The 20018-nt window shown below is 36.9% G+C and overlaps 1 protein-coding gene across 3 annotated transcripts in view; it reads left to right on the top strand.

The window, feature by feature from the left end:
- The window catches only part of LOC135198151 (uncharacterized), a 49687-nt gene extending 39043 nt beyond the window's left edge, over positions 1–10644 (top strand). For all 3 annotated transcript variants that reach the window (XM_064225641.1, XM_064225642.1, XM_064225640.1), the window contains exons 2-5: positions 1786–2527; positions 5923–6171; positions 9937–10032; positions 10375–10644. In XM_064225641.1, coding sequence (XP_064081711.1) covers positions 1790–2527; positions 5923–6171; positions 9937–10032; positions 10375–10542 — 1251 coding nt within the window. In that variant the 5' untranslated portion in view covers positions 1786–1789 and the 3' untranslated portion in view covers positions 10543–10644. The remainder of the gene's footprint in view (positions 1–1785; positions 2528–5922; positions 6172–9936; positions 10033–10374) is intronic.
- Positions 10645–20018: the final 9374 nt, after the last annotated feature.

Below are 20018 nucleotides of genomic sequence, written 5' to 3'. Positions count from 1 at the left end.
TAACCTTTCCTATCTACCTAATGGCAGGTCCTAACCTAACCACATGTTATATACTACCTAACCTGATAGATCTAGGTTACTTATCCAGGGCGGCCTAGACTATGGCAGTTGCAGTTTTCCTATGCAGTTTTACCTCCTGAACAAGAATTTTAAGTAATATTTATTTGGACGACTGTAATTAACCCCCAGGGGCCAGTACTAAACACGGCGAAATACATTGGACGCCCCAATCCCTAGTGGATGTTGTATCGGCAGATACGTTCCTTGCAGTCCGTGCGGAGTGCTTCTGTAGAAATACCCCTAACCTAACTTAGGGTGATGTGCCCTGGCCTGTCCAAAAAGATGGCAACCTATTCTGGTTGGCAACTTGCGAAAACCAGGCTGCGGTAGCTATACACTAATGGATCATTCTGTGAATGTAAGCTTAGCTAAGCCTAGGCTATTGGTGCTGGCCATTACTTCAGAGGTTTAATGTTATTTTTTGGTGGTCAACTGTAAGTAACCTGTAATGTACCTCAGAACTCTAGCCTATGGTAAGGGGGACCCACTGGGCATGCAGGGTTTTGAGTGGGGTAGAAATGAACTTCTCATCCTCAGTAGAGTTGTCCTTGTTTATGAGGGACTTCAAACAATCATGAAATTGGCCCTTAGTGGAATGACTCTTATTATGTATTATTCAGATGGTATATGAGTCTTCATGAGAGTCCTGGGATAGGTGAAGTGTGATGGTGAGCTGCACAGGCTCTCTTGGTAAGTCTAGCATTCAGAGCATTGTGGTTTTTCTCATTCTCATTTATGCCTGAGTTCATTGTAGTAAAGACGCAGACCCTATCAGTTCCTGACTTGTGATTTGAGAGCTTCTCTGTATTCTTCCTTCTGAGACTGTTGGTTGTGATACTGAAGGATACTTTTCTGCTCACTTCGTGCCTTGTAATACCAGCCTTTTGATACCATCTGAATTGCTTCATCCCTCTGTCACCTTGCTTGGCAAAATCCTTCCTAGCAGCCTTGTCTTTCCAATCAAGCTTACGTTTCTTTTGAGGAGCCAAGACTAGATTTCTCAGCACCATCCTTAGCTTGCTTGATAGTATTTTCTTCTGGACACTTCCAGGAAGAGGAGGTATCTTATCCTTGTAATGATAATCGCTTCATAGCAAAGAAAGATAAAGGAAAGGAAAACGCGTCTTTGAGAAGTTCTGCAGTTAGGTGAATGACTGATACCCATACCCCCTCACCTGCCACTACTTAATAGTACCTTGTTACCAAGCTTTAGTGACAAAATCAGCCTGCACTGAAGGTACATTCATGTGAAAGACTTCAGGTTTGTAAATCTAGAAAATGTAAATTAGTATATCAAGTGATTTTATCATATATAAACTTAATACTTTATAAAAACAAAACATGCCTTCCTCTTAATCCCAATGAGAATGACCAGATTTTACCACCTGCAGCACTTAGGGACCTGGTTGCATCCCTGATAGGTCGACAGGGAAAGTCTTCTGGAACATTGCTAGAAATGGCTGCCAATGCAGATATGTGTAACATAAAGTAATGGTTTTATATAAGAAAAATTCAACTTTTTAAAGATTTTTACCTTTTACTTGTCACTTAAGCAAAGCCTGTGGGAAGCCATTTGAGAATCAAATGTTAATCTGTGGTTTCATAATATTATGTAAGTAATATGTAATGATTGATGTACAATATTATAAAATGCTTGAAACTTTAGAAGTTAAAAAAAAAAAATTATTTACAAAGTTCCTAATTTTCCTTGTGTTTTTATTCCAGGGTGATGGGGAAGAACAGTTCAAGAAAGCAAAGGATGAAAATGGCCAAAGCTCGCAAGAAAACTGTAACGTCAAACCTAGATTCAATGTCAATATCTGAACTTTTAACCCATGCACAGGAACAAATAGATAATTATAAATTTGAAAAGGCCCAGAGGTATTGCCAGGAAGCGTTGAAGCGGGATCCTGATAATGTAGTTGCCCTTGAAACCTCAGCAAGCTTGTGTCTTGAGGTTGGCAATTTTGATGGAGCAAAGCACTGTCTGGGCAGAGCTATAACCTTGCAACCAGAGGAAGGCTATCCAAAGTATTTGTCCATGGCGCAATTGTTACAAGGCAAAGAATCCCTTCAGTGCTATTTGAAGGGTATTGAGTTAATGCAGATGCAGCTTAGTAACCTTCAGCCCACAACAGCAAATGAGAATACTATTAATAGTACAGGAAAGCCAGATGAGCAAGGTGAAACAGAGATGGAGAGTGTGACAACCAGAAAGGAAGAGGAAAGCATTGAAGAAACTGAGGAAGAACAAGAAAATGAACCACCTTCCTCCTCTTCTAGTCAAGATGAAAACCAAACCATGAGGTCTGCCCTTGTTCATCAGATGTCTTCTGCTTATTGCTCGGTAGCAGAACTATTCATGACTGACCTTTGTGATGAGGATGATGCAGAGAACCAGTGTCATACTAATATTAGTAAAGCTATAGAAGTAGATCCTGGTAATCCTGAAGCCTATCAAAGTATGGTATGTACTGTCTTTTCACAAGATGACGTATCTTATATGAGAATTATCAATACTGTATGTACATTTTCCCTCAAATATTCAGTTGTCCCCACAAGAATACAAACTGTCACCTTTTACAGTATGTTGAAGTATTTCTGGCATGAGCTTGAAAGTCATTGAAGCCTGGTAGGTAACAAGGTAGTATTAATTTGTGGCAAGCAGGTGAGTGACGGGGCACTGCCCACTCACCTGTCAATAACCTATTATTTTTGTGTTTTATGGTTCCTCATTTTGCAAGAACATTTATTTTATTAATTTTGCTTTTCAAGCATCAGCCTCTGTCATGGAACTCCATGTTCAGTTATTAAGTGTTCATACCATCTTTGGACCATTTAAAGGCAGAAGGCATTGAGTCCTCTCTTCTTGGGTATCCTTAGGGATTTCAAGTGAACAGTCCTTTCTGTAGAAAATATACAGCAAGACTTCCAAGGAAGATATAGATCAGTTCCTTTTTTGTTAGTCAGTACACATGGCCACATGTCTTCAAGGCTGCATGTTCAGGCAACTACTCTTCTGGAGAGGTTAGTAGAGGAACTTAACAAAGGGATGAGTAATGTGTACTCTCCTACCCCTTCCATCTTGTGCCCTTCTTTCTCTGGAAGATGATCATATTCATGCCTGTCTTCATCCTACAGATTTATCAACCTAATGCCAATTTTTGTGTACTGGCTAGTACTGGGTAGGTGTTTGGGGTATATGGGCAAAATAAGGAGAGGTCTGTGCAGCTGAAGTAAGCACCTAATTCATTGAGAATTCATCTGCACCTTACCAGGTATTAATGTGACCAATTATAGAGATATTGGTAACTCACCTTGTATTATTTATTATTCACTTGTTTAGCCAGTGCATAATAAAATTAAATTCCCAGGTTTAAGTTAAGTATATCTTAGTCTTACCAGACCACTGAGCTGATTAACAGCTCTCCTAGGGCTGGCCGGAAGGATTAGATATTTTTATGTGGCTAGAAACCAATTGGTTACCTAGCAATGGGACCTACAGCTTATTGTGGGATCCGAACCACATTATATCGAGAAATGAATTTCTATCCCCAGAAATAAATTCCTCTGGTTCCACATTGGCCAAGCTGAGGATCGAACTTCGGACCACAGGATTGGTAGCCGAGTGCGAAATCCGCTTGTCCAACGAGGGACTAAATTCCCAGGGTAATAAGTGGCCCTATCTATATTGTGTGTCAACTTCTTTAGGCAAATAGAATGCCTGTTCAGCTAAGTTACTTAAGGGTCAATGGTAATTCAGTAAACAACAAGGCATCAACTGCAAATCATCAGGAAGAGAAGTTGCAAATTCATTGGAAGTCTTTTTGAAGGCTAGTTGTGACTGTAGGATAGTAATCACAATGCCATTCAAAGCATAGACAGTTATCACTCATATGTGTGGATAATTAAAAGAGGAATCGACTAACTTTGGTTTCCACAAAGCACGGAGTAGTATAACAGCTCTAAGTGTGTAAATAAAGTCAAAGTGCCTTTCACAGACTGAAGATGAAATAGTTGTAAGACAAGTTATACCATGTGCACAGATAAGACATGAAACTCTGGCTTATAAAAGTAAGGTGAGCCTCACAGGCATAGGCATCACCCTTACAAGAGGAATATGTGTTGACAGTTAAGCCATGCACATGGCTACTAATGACTTGAAGACTTTACAACCCAGAGGATAAGAAGAGTAAAACCTCACCGATGCAAGTTATCCATGCATATATTATCATTCTGCACTTGTGAGAACAATTTAATTTGTGTTTAAGTTACCAAAGGCCTTCAGAAAGTTCTCTATCAATTACTGTGACTCATAAAAAGGGGTACGTAACAACAGAGAACACAACCTTATAGTCCTTGATATAGTGTTGTACTTGAGAGTAATGATACTTCAAAGGAAAGGCCTTGATGATGCTAACAGTCATAGGACTCATTGCAGAGTTAATTACAACTTAACTAAAATATAGTCACTGAGATTTGGATCAATTTTGCAATAATACAGCAAGTTCAGGAAATATAAGGGTTGCTATACATTAATAATGTCAGTTAATCAAGTGAAAGTTATATTTACTAAAATTAAGCAAGTTATGAAATCAAAACATTAACTATGCTAGAATATAATGGAAAACATCAATAATGTTAATATAGTAATAATTTTAGTTTTAAAGATAAATCATGGCAACTACTGCATGATACGGGTCGTACTTGGTGCATCACTATAATCAGTTCCCATAAATTAATTTCTATGTATCAAAAAGACTTTAGGGCAAAAAATTTAATAAAATGAAGTGTAGTTCATTAAAACATCAAGCAAATACCTAGTTGTACTTAAATACAAAGTATCTAGCAACGATAAAAGGGGCCATTCAAAGGTAAATAAGTGTACCTGTTGGTCAGTTAGTAAACCAGCAAGGTGCTTCCAGTTTCCACGAAAGAGAAACATTTACGTAAATTGTTTAAGGAATTTGGAGAAATTATACATAAACTCCACTGGTACAGTAGTAACAAAGGATAATTAAGTTAAGTATATATGAAATGTGACTAAAGTTAATGTATTAAAATAAAATATTAATGGAGTTGAAACGTGTTGCCCATGTGGTAGACTCAAAGGGAATGCTTTCCACTTAGCTAGGTGGTAGGAATCTTCTTTTTCCACTGGAGCTTTGACACAGGATTAGGTAATCGTGAATTGAGAAGGATGTTTTAAAAGGAATCAGAGGCAATAATAAATGAATGGAAGAGCTGTTCCAACCACAGATAAAAACTACAGTCAACAGAAGCTATATGGCACTCACAAAAGCCAACATAAGGAAACTTTATCTTCTTGTAGTGTTGATTACAAATTTTTTTTAAAAATTCCATTACCAAAAGATAAGGCAAGGGCAAGGAAAGTTAGGTATATAAAGAAAAGGCAGTTTCTTACAACAGAAGTGTAAAGTGGCTGTTCTGAGGAGGAAAACCTGTAGGTGTAAATACTCTTATAGATTTACTTTGAATGACTATTTTCTGCTCTAGGGGCATTTTGAACCCTGGATGGGGTAGTGGCCAGTTTTGATTAGTCTTTTAGTGGAGCTGGTCTGGAAAAAGAGCAGACATAAAGATAATTGTAGTGATGAGTTTGTACCAAAACCAAATAATTTAAGAAAATTGCTCTTAAGGCTTTTTGTATTCGATAAACTTTTATAACAAACTTTTTACCACAGGGAAAATGCAATAGTTTTTTATCAGATTTATTGAAAGATAAAAAGAGAAAGGGACAGAGTTTTGACATCTTAATGAGGGAAATGGTGGGGTTTTAAGCTAGTACGTACTGTAAAAATAATGCTAATATATTAATACAAATAATAACTTCTATTTCAGGCCAGTTTTCTTCTTATTAAGCAAGAAACTGAACAAGCCAAAGAGAACATACTAAAGTCACTAGAACTATGGTTGCCTAAGTATAAGGCTGTTGATGAGGGTGTAGCTGCTGCTGGTAGTTTTGATCCGGTGGAAGTATGTTCCTTATCATACCCAACAAGACTTAGCACTGCTAAAATTCTCATTGAAGTTGAAGACCATGATCATGCTGTAGATGTTCTTGAGGGACTCGCGGAAGAGGATGACTCTGTAAGTAGAGAATTTGAAGTTAAGTAGATACAAATCCTTTTGCGTATAATTATCACAATTAAACTGTAAAGTTTTAATGCCTGCTAATCCTGAACAGGAAGGGTTTTGCATGATTTTGGTTGTTATGGTGACTTAATTTACAAGAATGCATGATGTTACCTGCCTTCGTTCATAGCTCGGTGATTTAATGTACAGTAGTACCTCAGGATACGTAATTAATCGTTCCAAAGCGGCCTTCGTAACCTGATGTTTTCGTATCTTGAACCACATTTTACATGTAAATTGCCTAATTCGTTCCAAGCCCTACAAAAACACCCCAGTAAATTTTATAATAAAGCTAAATTGACCAATAAACAATGAAATATAACAATTTGTACCATTCAATACCTAACTTAAACTACATATATACTACTAATATGTACTACATACCTGTAAATAAAGTGTATTAGTGTACATGGTACAAGAAATACTGTACGTACATACGTATGTAGTAAAATGTGGAACCTTACCTTTTGAGTGAGACAATCTCCGAAAGTGGCTACAGAGGAGGAGGACAAATGGCAGAAAACATGAACACTTAACTTTACGAAACACATTAAAAAATGGGAGAAAACATTAACACTAAATTTTACGAAACACATTAACACTTCTTGATTATCTCCATCTTCGTTCTCCATAGAAAGTATCCTCTTCTTTCCGTGAACTTCAGCAACATTCTTGGGACCCATGGCTAATAACATAAGTAATTAAGTTCACACACAACACGGTAAAGTAACTTACAGTACAACGAAAGCGAAATCACTAACATGAATTTACATTAACAAACGAAATACGTATATGTTAATGAACGAATTCCAGTGTTTACAAGAACACTGCTGCAAAAAATGGTCAAGGAACGCCTTTACATAGAGGCATGATGGTGACCAATAGGAGAGCAGGATCTTATGGCGGTGACTAGCATGAGGAACCAATGGGAGAGCGGGAGGATGGTGGCGAGTCTACTCAGTTGGTGGCGCGCGAGTTTTAAAATTGTTCTCGGTGGTCCGGGTGAATCTCGGGACTTTAAAGTAACACCCTTTCATACCTTAATTATTTTTGTATGCAGAGGCAAAAAAAATCTTCGTATTTGCTTTCGTAACTTGAATTTTTTGTAAGTTGGAACTTTCGTATGTTGAGGTTCCACTGTATATTTGCTTTTAGTTCACGAAATATGAAAACTTGTTATGTGTTCATAAAGATAGTAGTGTTATACCTGACCCATCACCCAGAGGACTTGGAAGTTTCATTGGTATCAAAGAATTAATGCTTCAAATTGACCCTGTAGTTAAGTGATATGGCCGCTCTAAAATTAATGTTCACAGGAAGAGGTGTATTGGAACTTTTTGCTGACAAATTGGCCTGCACACAAACTATTTTACTGTTCTGTATTGGCTTTTTTTTTAATAATATATGTATTTGACCTATTTACATATCTTGATCACTGACCTCTTTTGGTGGTGAAAATTCGTCATTCTCTGCATGTCTATTATATGAACAAGAATTGCAATATTGTTCTCCTGAAAAGTTTGGATTCATGTGTAAATCATTAAATTATCTGTGCACTATTCTCACTTTGGTATTTCATGGAGAAAGTACTTTCATTTTTTGCATAGTAGGTAATTGAGTCTGCTTGTTTATGTATTTGCTGGCCAGAACACCTTCCATAATTGCCTATACCCTGTTAACATATACGTATTATAATATATTAGCTGAAGGCACTGGAAAAGTTCAAAAGGAAACGACAGTGTTTCAGTTACTTTCGTGTATTTAACACAACTTCGAGTTACAAAGTAATACAAAGTACAAAACGAGTGAGCAAAAAGCTCTCATAAAAGCAAAGTGAAGGAAATAATTTTTGAAAAATGTTCGTTCCAGGTTACTAAACTACTCAACACCCCAAGAAGTCAAAAGAAGGAGAGGAATTGCCTGATGACTGCATTACATACAGAAATGAAAAAAGCTGAGTACTTGTCAACCAGTTTATAAATCAACTGAATTCGCAATTATGAGTAGTAACAAAAAAGACACCACTAATAAAAGAAGCAACAACAATTAATATTAAAATAACCGAATGAACAGTAATATCAACAGGAAATACATAAAAAGGAAAAGGAAAATGACAAGTAGTACACAGAATTAAAGGGAAATGTTAAAAATTTAATGTTAATGTTATGTATTACTTGTCATTTTCCTTTTTTTGTATTTCCTGTTGATATTACTGTTCATTCAATTATTTTGATATTACTTGTCGTTATGTCTTTTATTGAGGATGTCTTTTTATACAGTTAATATTGTTACTACGTATTCATAATTGTGAATTCAGTTGTTTTATAAACCAGTCTACAGGTACTAGTAAGCTATATTTCCTTTCTATATGTAGTGCGGTCATAAGGCAATTTCTTTCCTTCTTTTGATCTGTTGGCATGTTGAGTAATTAAGTGATCTGGACAAACATTGTTTCTGTTTATAATGACCTAATTATACATATTTTTTAAAATATTTTTTCTTCACTTTGCTTTTGGGAGAGCTTTCTTCTCACTCATTTTGTGCTTTGTATTACTTGTGCCCCAAAGATATGTTAAATACATGAAAGTACTTGGCACTCTGTCGTTTCATTTTGAAAATTCCCAATGGCTTCAGCTAATAAACAAAATCTTGTGCTTAATTTTGTGATTTCTTAGTAGTATAGTATATAATATACGTTAAGAAGGAATAAATCAGTGAAAGATATATAAGAGGCAGTCCCCTGGTTATGTCAGACTCAGTTTACGCTGTTCCGAGGTTACGTCGCTCTTCAAATATACTCATCAAAAATTGTTTCCCGGGTCACAACACGTTCCAGGTTTATGTAGCCCGTCTGACAGAAGAATAGAACTTTAAGACTTTAAGATGGCTCAAAAATGGCAGAATGGTAAAAATTTTAAAGGTTTTATATGAAAAGCTCAGTCAAAATGCAGGCTACATCAATTTCAAGAAACCCTTAGGATTAAAAGTAAGGTTTCTTATGTTTTTTGGCGATATCTCAGGTTACTATGTTTTTTCGGGTTACATCATGGCATAAGAAAGGAACTCCCGATGTGACCCTGGGACTGCTTGAATATACTATACAGTACATATTAAGTTTCTGACTCACATTGAGAATGAACCTCTGTCTCCTGAATGCAGGTCAAGACAATACCAAAATTGGTATCCCATTGGGCTACCATTCAGGAGACAGGTTCGTTCCCAATGTGAGTCAGAAATTTATTTTTGCAAAACAGGTGCTCATGTGTTCATCATTTCCATTATACTATAGTATATAGTAAATATTTAATAAGTGTATATCATCTAAAAAATGGATAGCCAGATGAAAGTAAAGGAAATAAGGCAAAGCGAAGATAACCTAAAAAATATAATAACATAACAATTAAAAAGAATCGCAGCACCAAACATTAAATGCCAGAGGTACAGGTAATTATGGAATAATTTACATGATATGTACTATGATTTGTGAATGAGAGGTAATGATGGAGAAAGTGGACTAATGCATCAACTCAAAGATTTATATTTCAACAATCTCTCCAGAACTTGACACAAACATTATTGCAACAGATAAGTAAACATCATTAGTATGTTTTTGTCAGCTGAAATACTGAAGTAATGCAGTGATAAGAATAAGTATTGCAAGTTCATAAGTATTCAGTACATCCTTGTGATAATAATTATCTGTTGGTCTTCAATATACAGGTGGTTGATACTTGGTACCTAATGGGATGGAGTGCATATTTACGAGGAGAGGAACATCGAGATAATGCACGATACCTGTTACATAGAGCTATGGAGGTATGCAGATAAATGTTTTGGTTTTATTGTTCTCTACATGTATTTGGCAAAATCACTCTCAAGTTGTTCTGTAGACCTTTGGGCAGTATGCAGTTAAGTAACTCAGTTTTGAGTTTGGTGAAGCCTTATTTGAGCATATGTAAATACCCATATGTGATTTACATTATATTGCTTTCATGATTTTAATTTTAAGTTATTTATTACACTTATTGTATCAGATGGTTTGTCTTCGACACAGTAAGCTCCCTGAAAAATTTATGAGATTAGAAAAATATAATGCATGCTACATCTACTTTGCAGCAGCTTGTATTTGGATGGAATTTAATGTGTAACTGTTTGCAGGTTCACAAGGCTAATCCTACTGATGATGTCCAGCTAATTGAGCACTTAGAGGAATTGTTAGCTGAACTTGGTCCACTGCCAGAAGACCAGACACTAGATGAAGGAGACATTGACAATGAATTGGAAGAATCAGAGGATGATGAACCTGAAGACATGGATACAAATTGACCTATTGTCATTTAAATATGTTTTGTTTTACAAGTAAATTAACACATAACAGTTGTTTTTATTATGAGGATCGTATAATAAAGTATAACTTCCATATGTTAAGTTTGTTGGCTTTGTATTTTCATGTGATGAATGAAATACAAAAGATTTAATGACTATTGTTGTGAGTTCAGCCAAAAAGCATAATTGATTATGGATAAAGCCCTGTAGTAGTTTCTTTTAAAGTCAAATGCATTTTCTTAAACATACAACCTTCATCTGCAATAACAGCTTGTTAACTCAGTATCAATGTAATGAGGTTGCGAGCCTTTGTCATTTATATGGATGTACCTTTAGCAGAAGCTGATTAAGTAGTTGAAACTTGATAACAGGGTAATTAGCTATTATCAAGAAGATGAGGGATGGGGATAATACGAATTCACCTGACAATCAACCCCATGATTCTTTAGGCTGCCATTGAGTCAATAATTCTCCATTGCTGCTGTGATTATGGAACTTGACTATGTTATGAAGCTTTTATTGATTGTACCATTTGGAGTACAAAATGTCATCTTTAATGGGGATTAGTAACTTCAACAAAAGTTAGTCAGTTCATTGAAGTTTGGTAACAAGACAGTTAATAGTTAACAAGGTGGTGAGAGGTGGTTGGAAAACCAATCTTCTTACCCAAATATCAAAATCACATTTTCTTTTGCCACTTTGCTGAATAGATGGATTGCCTTATTCTTCTCCATGGCTGGCACAGAGGTTTCCATAAGTATGTTTTGCTTTAACAGGTAGATTATTTTGGTGTGTTTGTTTCTGATAACAGTTAAGACTGTTGTAAGAATGATTTTCAATTAGTCTCCTACTGGTAAAAATGATTGGTAATGTGCATTGCGTATGAACGTGTATGTGTTTCATCTGAAAGACAGTGGTTTTTGCTCAAGCTGTTGTTTAGCTTTCATTTAAGGATTAGTTTTTTTAAGGAAATCCAAGTAGAATTTTCAATAGAGTGTGAATCCTTTTGGTTTAAGGAATAGCTCCCCCCCCCCACCAGTTAATGAAAACATTGAGGAAATCCAGCTAGAATTTTCTTAGACATGTAGAGATGAATTTTTGTGCCAAAAATCCAGCTAGAATTTTCCTAAAACATATAGAGTTGAATTTTGTGCAAAAAGGCATCATATGCATCAGTTAATGGCATGCCTTTAGAAGAAATTTGGCGGGAATTTTTTGTACAGGTATTGATATTTTAGGAGAGTGTTGTCAAGAACAGAACAGCAGACATGCTATATTCCTGGGGTAGGCTGATACTATTCTTTTTCTCTGGGTCTGCCAGGTTGAATCACTTGCAAGTCCAAGTGGTGTCTTCCGATTACTGCCTACAGGTACACAACCAGAGTAGAGACCAAAATGTTCTGAACAACAGGAAACTCCAGCGTCTCCTCGATTTTGTACCGGGTGAGGTTTCACTTTGCCCCTCTCCTACTCAGGACTTGTAGGAGGGGTTTAGGGAATATCCAATGACTTTGAGGGTGAATCAGGAGTTTTCAGCGGTCAAGAAGTTGGCCTTTCTCACCTCTGTTTCCAGACAGAATGTCGAGGAGTTGCTTTGCGATCCCCTCAGTTGTAAGATTTAAGAGGGCTAAGGCAGTGTCTCCAAGGACAGAGTCCCCCCCCCATGATAAGGTGACATGCCCCGCCATCAACAGCGCAGCAGCAGCTCCACCCCTCCAATCATAGGGCAGAGTTGTGTCAATCCGAGTGGTAGACCAACCCCCCTCCACTCAGAGCCCGAGGTGCCCTAGAAGCAAGTGACCATCATACAGGGTTGCCCATCTAGATGGAGAATTTCAGAAGAGATGGGTTGAAGGCATTACTTATTCCTCAGTATATAGATTATCAGTAACAGAAAAAGAAACTGACTCATTTTCTTCATGAGACCTGACTCAGAAATTGAGTCTAATGTGGTTGATGCCAGTATCAAGGGTAGGTCAAAGCCAGGATGTGATTTGGACAGATGATAGTGAACACAAATGAATGTGCAAGCATGCCCAATAGCAACAGGAGTTATATATATATATATATATATATATATATATATATATATATATATATATATATATATATATATATATATATATATATATATATATATATATATATATATATATATTTATTATATGTATATACAGTAGTACCTCTTATTTCGAACTTAATCGGTTCCAGAAGGCTGTTCGAAGTACGATTTGTTCGAAATATGAAACAAATATCCCCATAAGAAATAAAGGGAATCTGGATAATTCGTTCCAGCCAACCCAAAAAGTCCCCCTTTTCACATTTTTTCTATTATTAATGTGTTCAAATCTTAAATCAAGAGTGTAAAGTAATGAAACAGTACGTTATATGAATTAAAATTTTCTAAATTTTATTTATTCCCTGTACGATTTACGAACTGTTTGGTAAAAATGGTGCCGGCGGGCTGGGGAATGGAGGGAGGAGAGACGGGAACCCTCTTGAGCAAACCGAATTGATTGCTGTATGCAAAGGTTGATAACAAAATACAGTTTATTCATATTAGGTACAAAGATAATAATATTAAAGGAATTGATAGTGTGTGTGTCCGATTGTGTCTGAGAGAGAGAGAGTAATCAATGTGTTTACACTTGATTCTTAAGTGCACGAAATAGATTAATTATGCCACAATACATCAACTTACTGTTGGCAAACGGCAGACTTTTAAAACAAACATGAGGATTTTACAAACAACTAAGTAATAAGTCAAGAATGCAAGAAAAGGAAAGAGAAATAAAATAACTTCACAAGGAAGCCGTTTAAACAAACAATCGAAGGCATGCAGAAGCTGAAAGCGGCGACAGTTTGTTTATCTCAGAGCTGAGCTACTTTTACAGTCGTAAAAAGCAATTATCACTAGATTGGTATTTTACCGTAAAAAAAAGTGATTTGGGCAGATCGAGTGTAAGTGAAAGAAATGGGGGAATAATCATCCCAGATCAGCTAATAAATCAATGGTAATCTCTCTCTCTCTCTCTCTCTCTCTCTCTCTCTCTCTCTCTCTCTCTCTCTCTCTCTCTCTCTCTCTCTCTCTCAACGCACCGAACAATGACTCGAGCAAGCTTTTTTTTTACCGTGTTGCATTTGTTTTCATGTTTTATCATTGTTAAATTTATTGTGAAATATTTTTTATGTAAATTAGTACTGCTTTTACGTACATATTATAGTAAAGATTTTACTGTCTCTTCTTCTCTCCTCAACAATACCACGACGCACGATAACTTAAAATCATTCATTCATTATTCCTAAAAATTATAAACGTTACCTCCCTCTACATCAAGTTAGTTGTGTATCACCGCAATGACGAATGATTTTGTTAATCATTTGTGCTAAGTTTCATTGTGAAAAGCTTTGTTCTTTCATTTACTATTTTGTTAATATTGTAACTCAAGGTCCAAAGAGGTGGTCTTGTCAGCGCTGACCCAAAATAAGCTTCTGCCAGGTAGAGCGTGTGACGTCACGAGGAAGGTTCTTTATTAATCCAATGGACAACAGCAAATACTATACCTGTTTGCGGATGCTCAACATCTAGTTAAGCTTTTTAGAAATAATTCTTTTGACCATGGATTCATATTGCCGGATGGTACAGTTGCCTCAAAGTGTTCCTTTACCCCATCCCCTTCTGTTTCATGATAATGGTCTGGTAACACAGCAATGAAGCCTGTTTGTCTTGTAACGACGGATGTGAATGGTCGAGCTATTGGATGTCAATGTTCATATTTTCTAATCACTATTGTAGACAATATGTTAATGATATACGAATAATAGTTCACATTACCAGTGAACCGAGTCGTTGTTAAACAAATAGAAAAATAGTATAGTAACAGAACAATAAAAATAGCAATGGTAAATATCATATTCAGTCCTCATTAACCATAATCGTCAACCTTTGTTCCATTCAGGTGTGGCTGTGCAGGCGCTTGTTGGGATCCTACTTTTGTTCATGGTAGATCATTATTAGGTGTCAATTTCAGAACGTTATATGAATGGAAATACGCTTTGGATTTGCACAATCCATCTATTTGTAATGTAATGAAGTTATAAACCGCAAATACCAAGACCTATATATATAATTTCATAAAGGCAACTATGATAGGCATTGACAGGTTACGATATGAAAGGCTTTTATGGGGAAAATTATAGACCACCAGATGTATAAAGGAACTAATGTATCCAGTGAGTTGTCACTCATACTTGTTTTTTATTCGAGCCACTTCTCACCAGAGTAGCCTAGATGGAAATTTCTCTGGCCAGTATTTAACTCGAGTCATCCGAGTAACAACACACCTTAACCACCCTGATGGTCCTTATATACTAACCCAAGAGTGGATAAAAAGGAATAGTTTGCAGTCGATACGAGTTTTCATTTCAGTCGTCTCGTGGGATTCGTGACTGGATTTCTTGTCGCTTCAGTCTCGAATTTGTCGACTATTTATAATCCCTTGGATTTGTCAGTTCAATGGATTCAAGATACATTTTGCCATTTTTGCGTCCTTGTCCATTAATTTTATTTTTATTTTTAATAAAATTATAATTGAAACAATTTGTTTAGTTTTTTTGTTTGTGAAAATGAGCACCAAACTAATCTTGAAGGGAACACGCAGTTCATTTGGCTACATCCACTATAATTGTTATTCGTTCTTTTTCATGTTTAACAATCACTGTTCCTGATTCCAGTAATTGCAGCTTTGTATTATCCTGATCCTTCCCTGATTAGAGCATCAGTGTCGATTTTTGCTTTCCTTATCGTTAGGATCATATTAAATGAGAGTCCGTTCAACCAACGGCTCCCCCACCCCCATTACTGATTCTCCAGCCGCCACCCCAACCCCTCCCCCCCAACCCCCGGTCCCTTACCGATCCTCCAATGCAACCTCCCAGGTCACTCCTCACGAGAGTGTGGTGTGGAAAAATCAGTAATCCTAAAATTTCAAAGGGTACATGACCATTCTTTCCCCTCTTTTACAAAGCTCTCGAACTGCAGTCTAATAAGTTCTGTTTGCCTTTGCTTAATGGTCAACCTTTTCATATTCTAATATCTTGTTTCTTGTTCATGATTTTTTTGGGAGGGGTTTTTGGTTTGGTCATAGCACCTAACTCATTCATTCTCCTCATGATTAGATAGCAGCAGTACTTAGGTCTAACAGAATTTAGTGTTGCCCTTGATGTGGTAGCCAAAAGGTTTCTACAAATGATTAACTTATTTAATTTTCTGATAAATTTGATTTGACTGGAATTTCACCAAGCTTAATTTTCCTTTCGAAGCAATGAAATCCATTACAAACTATTATATGTTTATAAGGGATGTAGATGACTACTTAATGGAGGCAGCATTGAAGTCTCTTGTGACCTGGAAACTTCAATGCTGGCCTCCACCTAAGCGTTATCTGTGTTCCTGGAGACTTCAGATGCTGCCTCCACTGAGTAGTTTGTATCTGTGACCTGGAGACTTCAATGCTGCCTCCAGTAAGTAGTTATTGATTGTTCGCTTGGACTCCAATGTTCCTCCACTAATATTTATCTGTGTTCCTGGAGTCTTCAATGCTGCCTCTAGTAAGTAGTTATCTCTGTTCCTGGATACTTCAATGCTGCCTCCAAGTAGTAGTTTATCTGTGCCTGGAGACTTCAATGCTGCCTCCAGTAAGTAGTTATCTTTGTTCCTGGAGACTTCATTGCTGTCTCCAATAAGTAGTTATCCGTGACCTGGAGACTTCAATGCTGCCTCCACTAAGTAGTTATCTCTGTTCCTGGAGACTCCAATGCTGCAACCAGTAAGTAGTTATTTATATCCCTGGAGACTCCAATGATGTCTTCACTAAGTAGTTATCTGTGACCTGGAACCTCCAATGCTGCCTCTAGTAAGTAGTTATCTGTGACCTGGAGACTTCAATGCTGCACCATAAGTGGTTATCTATATCCTGGAGACTCCATGCTGCCTCCAGTAAGTAGTTATCTACATCCCCGGAGACTTCAATGCTGTCTCCCACTAATAGTTATCTGTGTCCTGGCGACTCCAATGCTGCCTCCAGTAAGTAATTATCCATATTCTGCAGACTCCAATTCTGCCTCCAGTAAGAAAGTTGTTTCTATATACCTGGAAACTTCAATGCTGCATCCAGTAAGTAGTTATCTGTGTTCCTGGAGACTTCAATGCTGCCTTTTTTAAGTAGTTATCTGTGTTCCTGGAGACTTCAATGCTGCCTCACTAAGTAGTTATCGTGTTTCCTGGAGACTTCAAATGCGCTTTTTTAAGTAGTTATCTGTGTTTCCGGAGACTTCAATGCTGCCTCCACTAAGTAGTTATCTGTGTTCCTGGAGACTTCAATGCTGTCTCTAATAAGTAGTTATCTGTGACCTGGAGACTTCAATGCTGCCTCCACTAAGTAGTTATCTGTGTTCCTGGAGACTTCAATGCTGCCTCCACTGAGTAGTTATCTGTGACCTGGAGACTTCAATGCTGCCTCCAGTAAGTAGTTATTATGTTCCTGGGGACTCCAATGTTACCTCCACTAAGTAGTTATCTGTGTTCCTGGAGACTTCAATGCTGCCTCTAGTAAGTAGTTATCTCTGTTCCTGGATACTTCAATGCTGCCTCCAGTAAGTAGTTATCTGTGACCTGGAGACTTCAATGCTGCCTCCAGTAAGTAGTTATCTATGTTCCTGGGGACTCCAATGTTACCTCCACTAAGTAGTTATCTGTGTTCCTGGAGACTTCAATGCTGCCTCTAGTAAGTAGTTATCTCTGTTCCTGGATACTTCAATGCTGCCTCCACTAAGTAGTTATGTGTTCCTGGAGACTTCAATGCTGCCTCTTAGTAAGTAGTTATATCTGTCCTCGAGACGTTCAATGCTGCCTCGAGTTAAGTAGTGATCTACATTGATGGAGACTTCAATGCTGCCCTCCATCCAAGTAGTTTATACTCTGTTCCTGGAGACTTCAACGCTGGCTCCAGTAAGTAGTTATCCATATCCCTAGAGACTTCAATGCTGCCTTCAGTAAGTAGTGATCTATATTCCTGGAGACTTCAATGCTGCCTCCAGTAAGTAGTGATCTACATTGATGGAGGCTTCAATGCGGCCTCCAGTAAGTAGCTATCCGTATTTCTGTTGACTTCAATGGTGCCTCCAGTAAGTAGTTATCTACATTCGTGTAGACTTTAATTTTTCTCTCTAGTAAGGTGTTATCCATATTCCTTGAGAATGGGCCACAATTAAAGCCTGAAAGTACTTAAGTTTTAGTAAAATATTATATTAATACTCACAAGTAAACAATTTATATTCAGTAATCTTGTGGGTTTCTTTTTTCAATGTAAGGAATTTTACAAGAATGGAAAAAAAAAAAAAAAAAAAAAAAAAAAAAGGACATATAGCTTCAATCAGTCTGTATTTCTTGAGTCCTGTTAACAAAGGCTAATATGAAATTATGGTTGTGAAAAAACTGAACATGACAATTGTGTATTACTACATAGTTTTTTTTTTTTTTTTAGATAGGTGCTATAAATTCTTTTATGAAACCAGCCGATTTTAATAAAGAAAACTCATAATTATATAATTACAAAAAGCTTGGGTGTTTTACTTTTTAGCAATGATTATGACCAAGGACCAGCTCAAATGAGGGGAGAAATTTAGCCATTCAAGTTAAATGTAAAGAAATAAAATCAAAACCTGACGAATACTGAAAGCAAAAGCAATTCAATCCAGCTCTTATTTCTATGTATCTACCCATTTAAGGTGCATCTGGTTGCAAGGTCAAATTGCTAACTTATATTCAGTATTAAAAGTGAAATACCTTACAAAGCACTTAATTACATTACACAGGATAATTCCATTGTAATTCCATTATCAAGTGGGTCTTTAACAACCGATGAATTCTGGAACTACCACCATAGTTATCATGAACTCATATGAACCTCACTATTATGCGAATGATCATCATGGAGTTTACTTTCATAAAAATGAAAATACAATTGATGATTTCTTCTTGATGTTTTGTTAGGTCACATGTGGAGGGAAATTTTGAATATTGAACGAGATATCACTAATATCGCTGTGTCGCCGTCCACAAAGAGACAGTAATATTGTGAGGGTATGAAATTGACACTAAATAATGATCTCCCAGGAACAAAAGTATGATCCCGGCAAACGCCTGCAGCAGCCACACCTGAATGGAACAAAGGTTGACGATTATGGTTAGTAAGGACTGAATATGATTTTCACCATTGCTATTTTTATTATTCTGTTATTATACGATTTTTCTATATATTTAACAACTTAATTCACTAGTAATGTAAACTATTATTCTTATATCATTAATATCATTAACACATTGCCTACTGTAGTGATTAGAAAATATGAGCCTTGGCATCCAATAGCTCGACCATTCACATCCATCGTTACAAGACAAACAGGCTTCATTGCTGTGTTACCAGACCATTTTCATGAAACATAAGGGGATGGGGGTAAAGGAACACTTTAAGGCAACTGTATGTAGTATATACGCTCATAATGGTCCAGTTAGAGAGTTAATAAAGAGGAATGAAGTGATCTTGGGACAGCTTATATAAACTTTCTGAAAAACATATCAATGTTATTATAGATATGCAACGAATGAAAGTTAAATTTGCCGCGCAACTGCTGTCCAAAAGTAGCTACTTATAAATCTTTTGATCACTTCGACAACCAAGGATATTTGAAGAGAAGGGCTGGAAAATTACAAGCCATTTCATTCGGCTTGTTGATAGATAGTTTGATTTGTTTTATTCTCGACTGCCAACCGATAGAAAATCATAAAGAAATGCTTGCGTGACTAAACCTGTAAATGCAAGACAAAATCTTTCAAGACATGAATAGAACCGCTAGAGAAATGAAAGTGAAGAAAAGTACAATACTCTATCCTTTGTCTAACTTGCTGAAAATGGCAAAATAAAAACTTGGCATGACGTATACTCTAAATTACAGACTAAATCAGGTTGGGTTGGGGCACCTTTTTGGTTGCAAAAGTCAAATGGGAGCGTACGATCAGCACCCATCTCCAGTTGCATTTAAACATCGTCTCAGAGGCCACCTTTTAGGAAAAGACAGCTCACTTGTAAGCTCAAAGAGCAGCGTTTAAAGCTGCAACAGTGAACATGTAACATCCGCCTCATTTTCCCACGTCCCTGACAAGCAAGACGCATCATTCGAAGACGAAGGAAATTCCCTTCAGAAAGAACCCAGTATATCAGCAATTTTATTTTGCTTACCAGTATTTAATAGGGATGATCAAAGTGATGATTTCAAAGACCAGGAAGTTGAAGAACAAACAGGAAGATGCCATATGTTGGCGGGTTCATTGCTCGCAAGTTTCCACAACTGGAACATTTAGGAGCAAAAATAACAAAGGAAGATGACACAAAGATTGGTGCCATAAGCTTTAGTGA

Source organism: Macrobrachium nipponense, chromosome 21, assembly GCF_015104395.2.
Source record: "Macrobrachium nipponense isolate FS-2020 chromosome 21, ASM1510439v2, whole genome shotgun sequence".
NCBI lineage: Eukaryota > Metazoa > Arthropoda > Malacostraca > Decapoda > Palaemonidae > Macrobrachium > Macrobrachium nipponense.
Note: the sequence above shows the minus strand (reverse complement) of the source record. Positions and strands in the feature narration are given on the sequence as shown.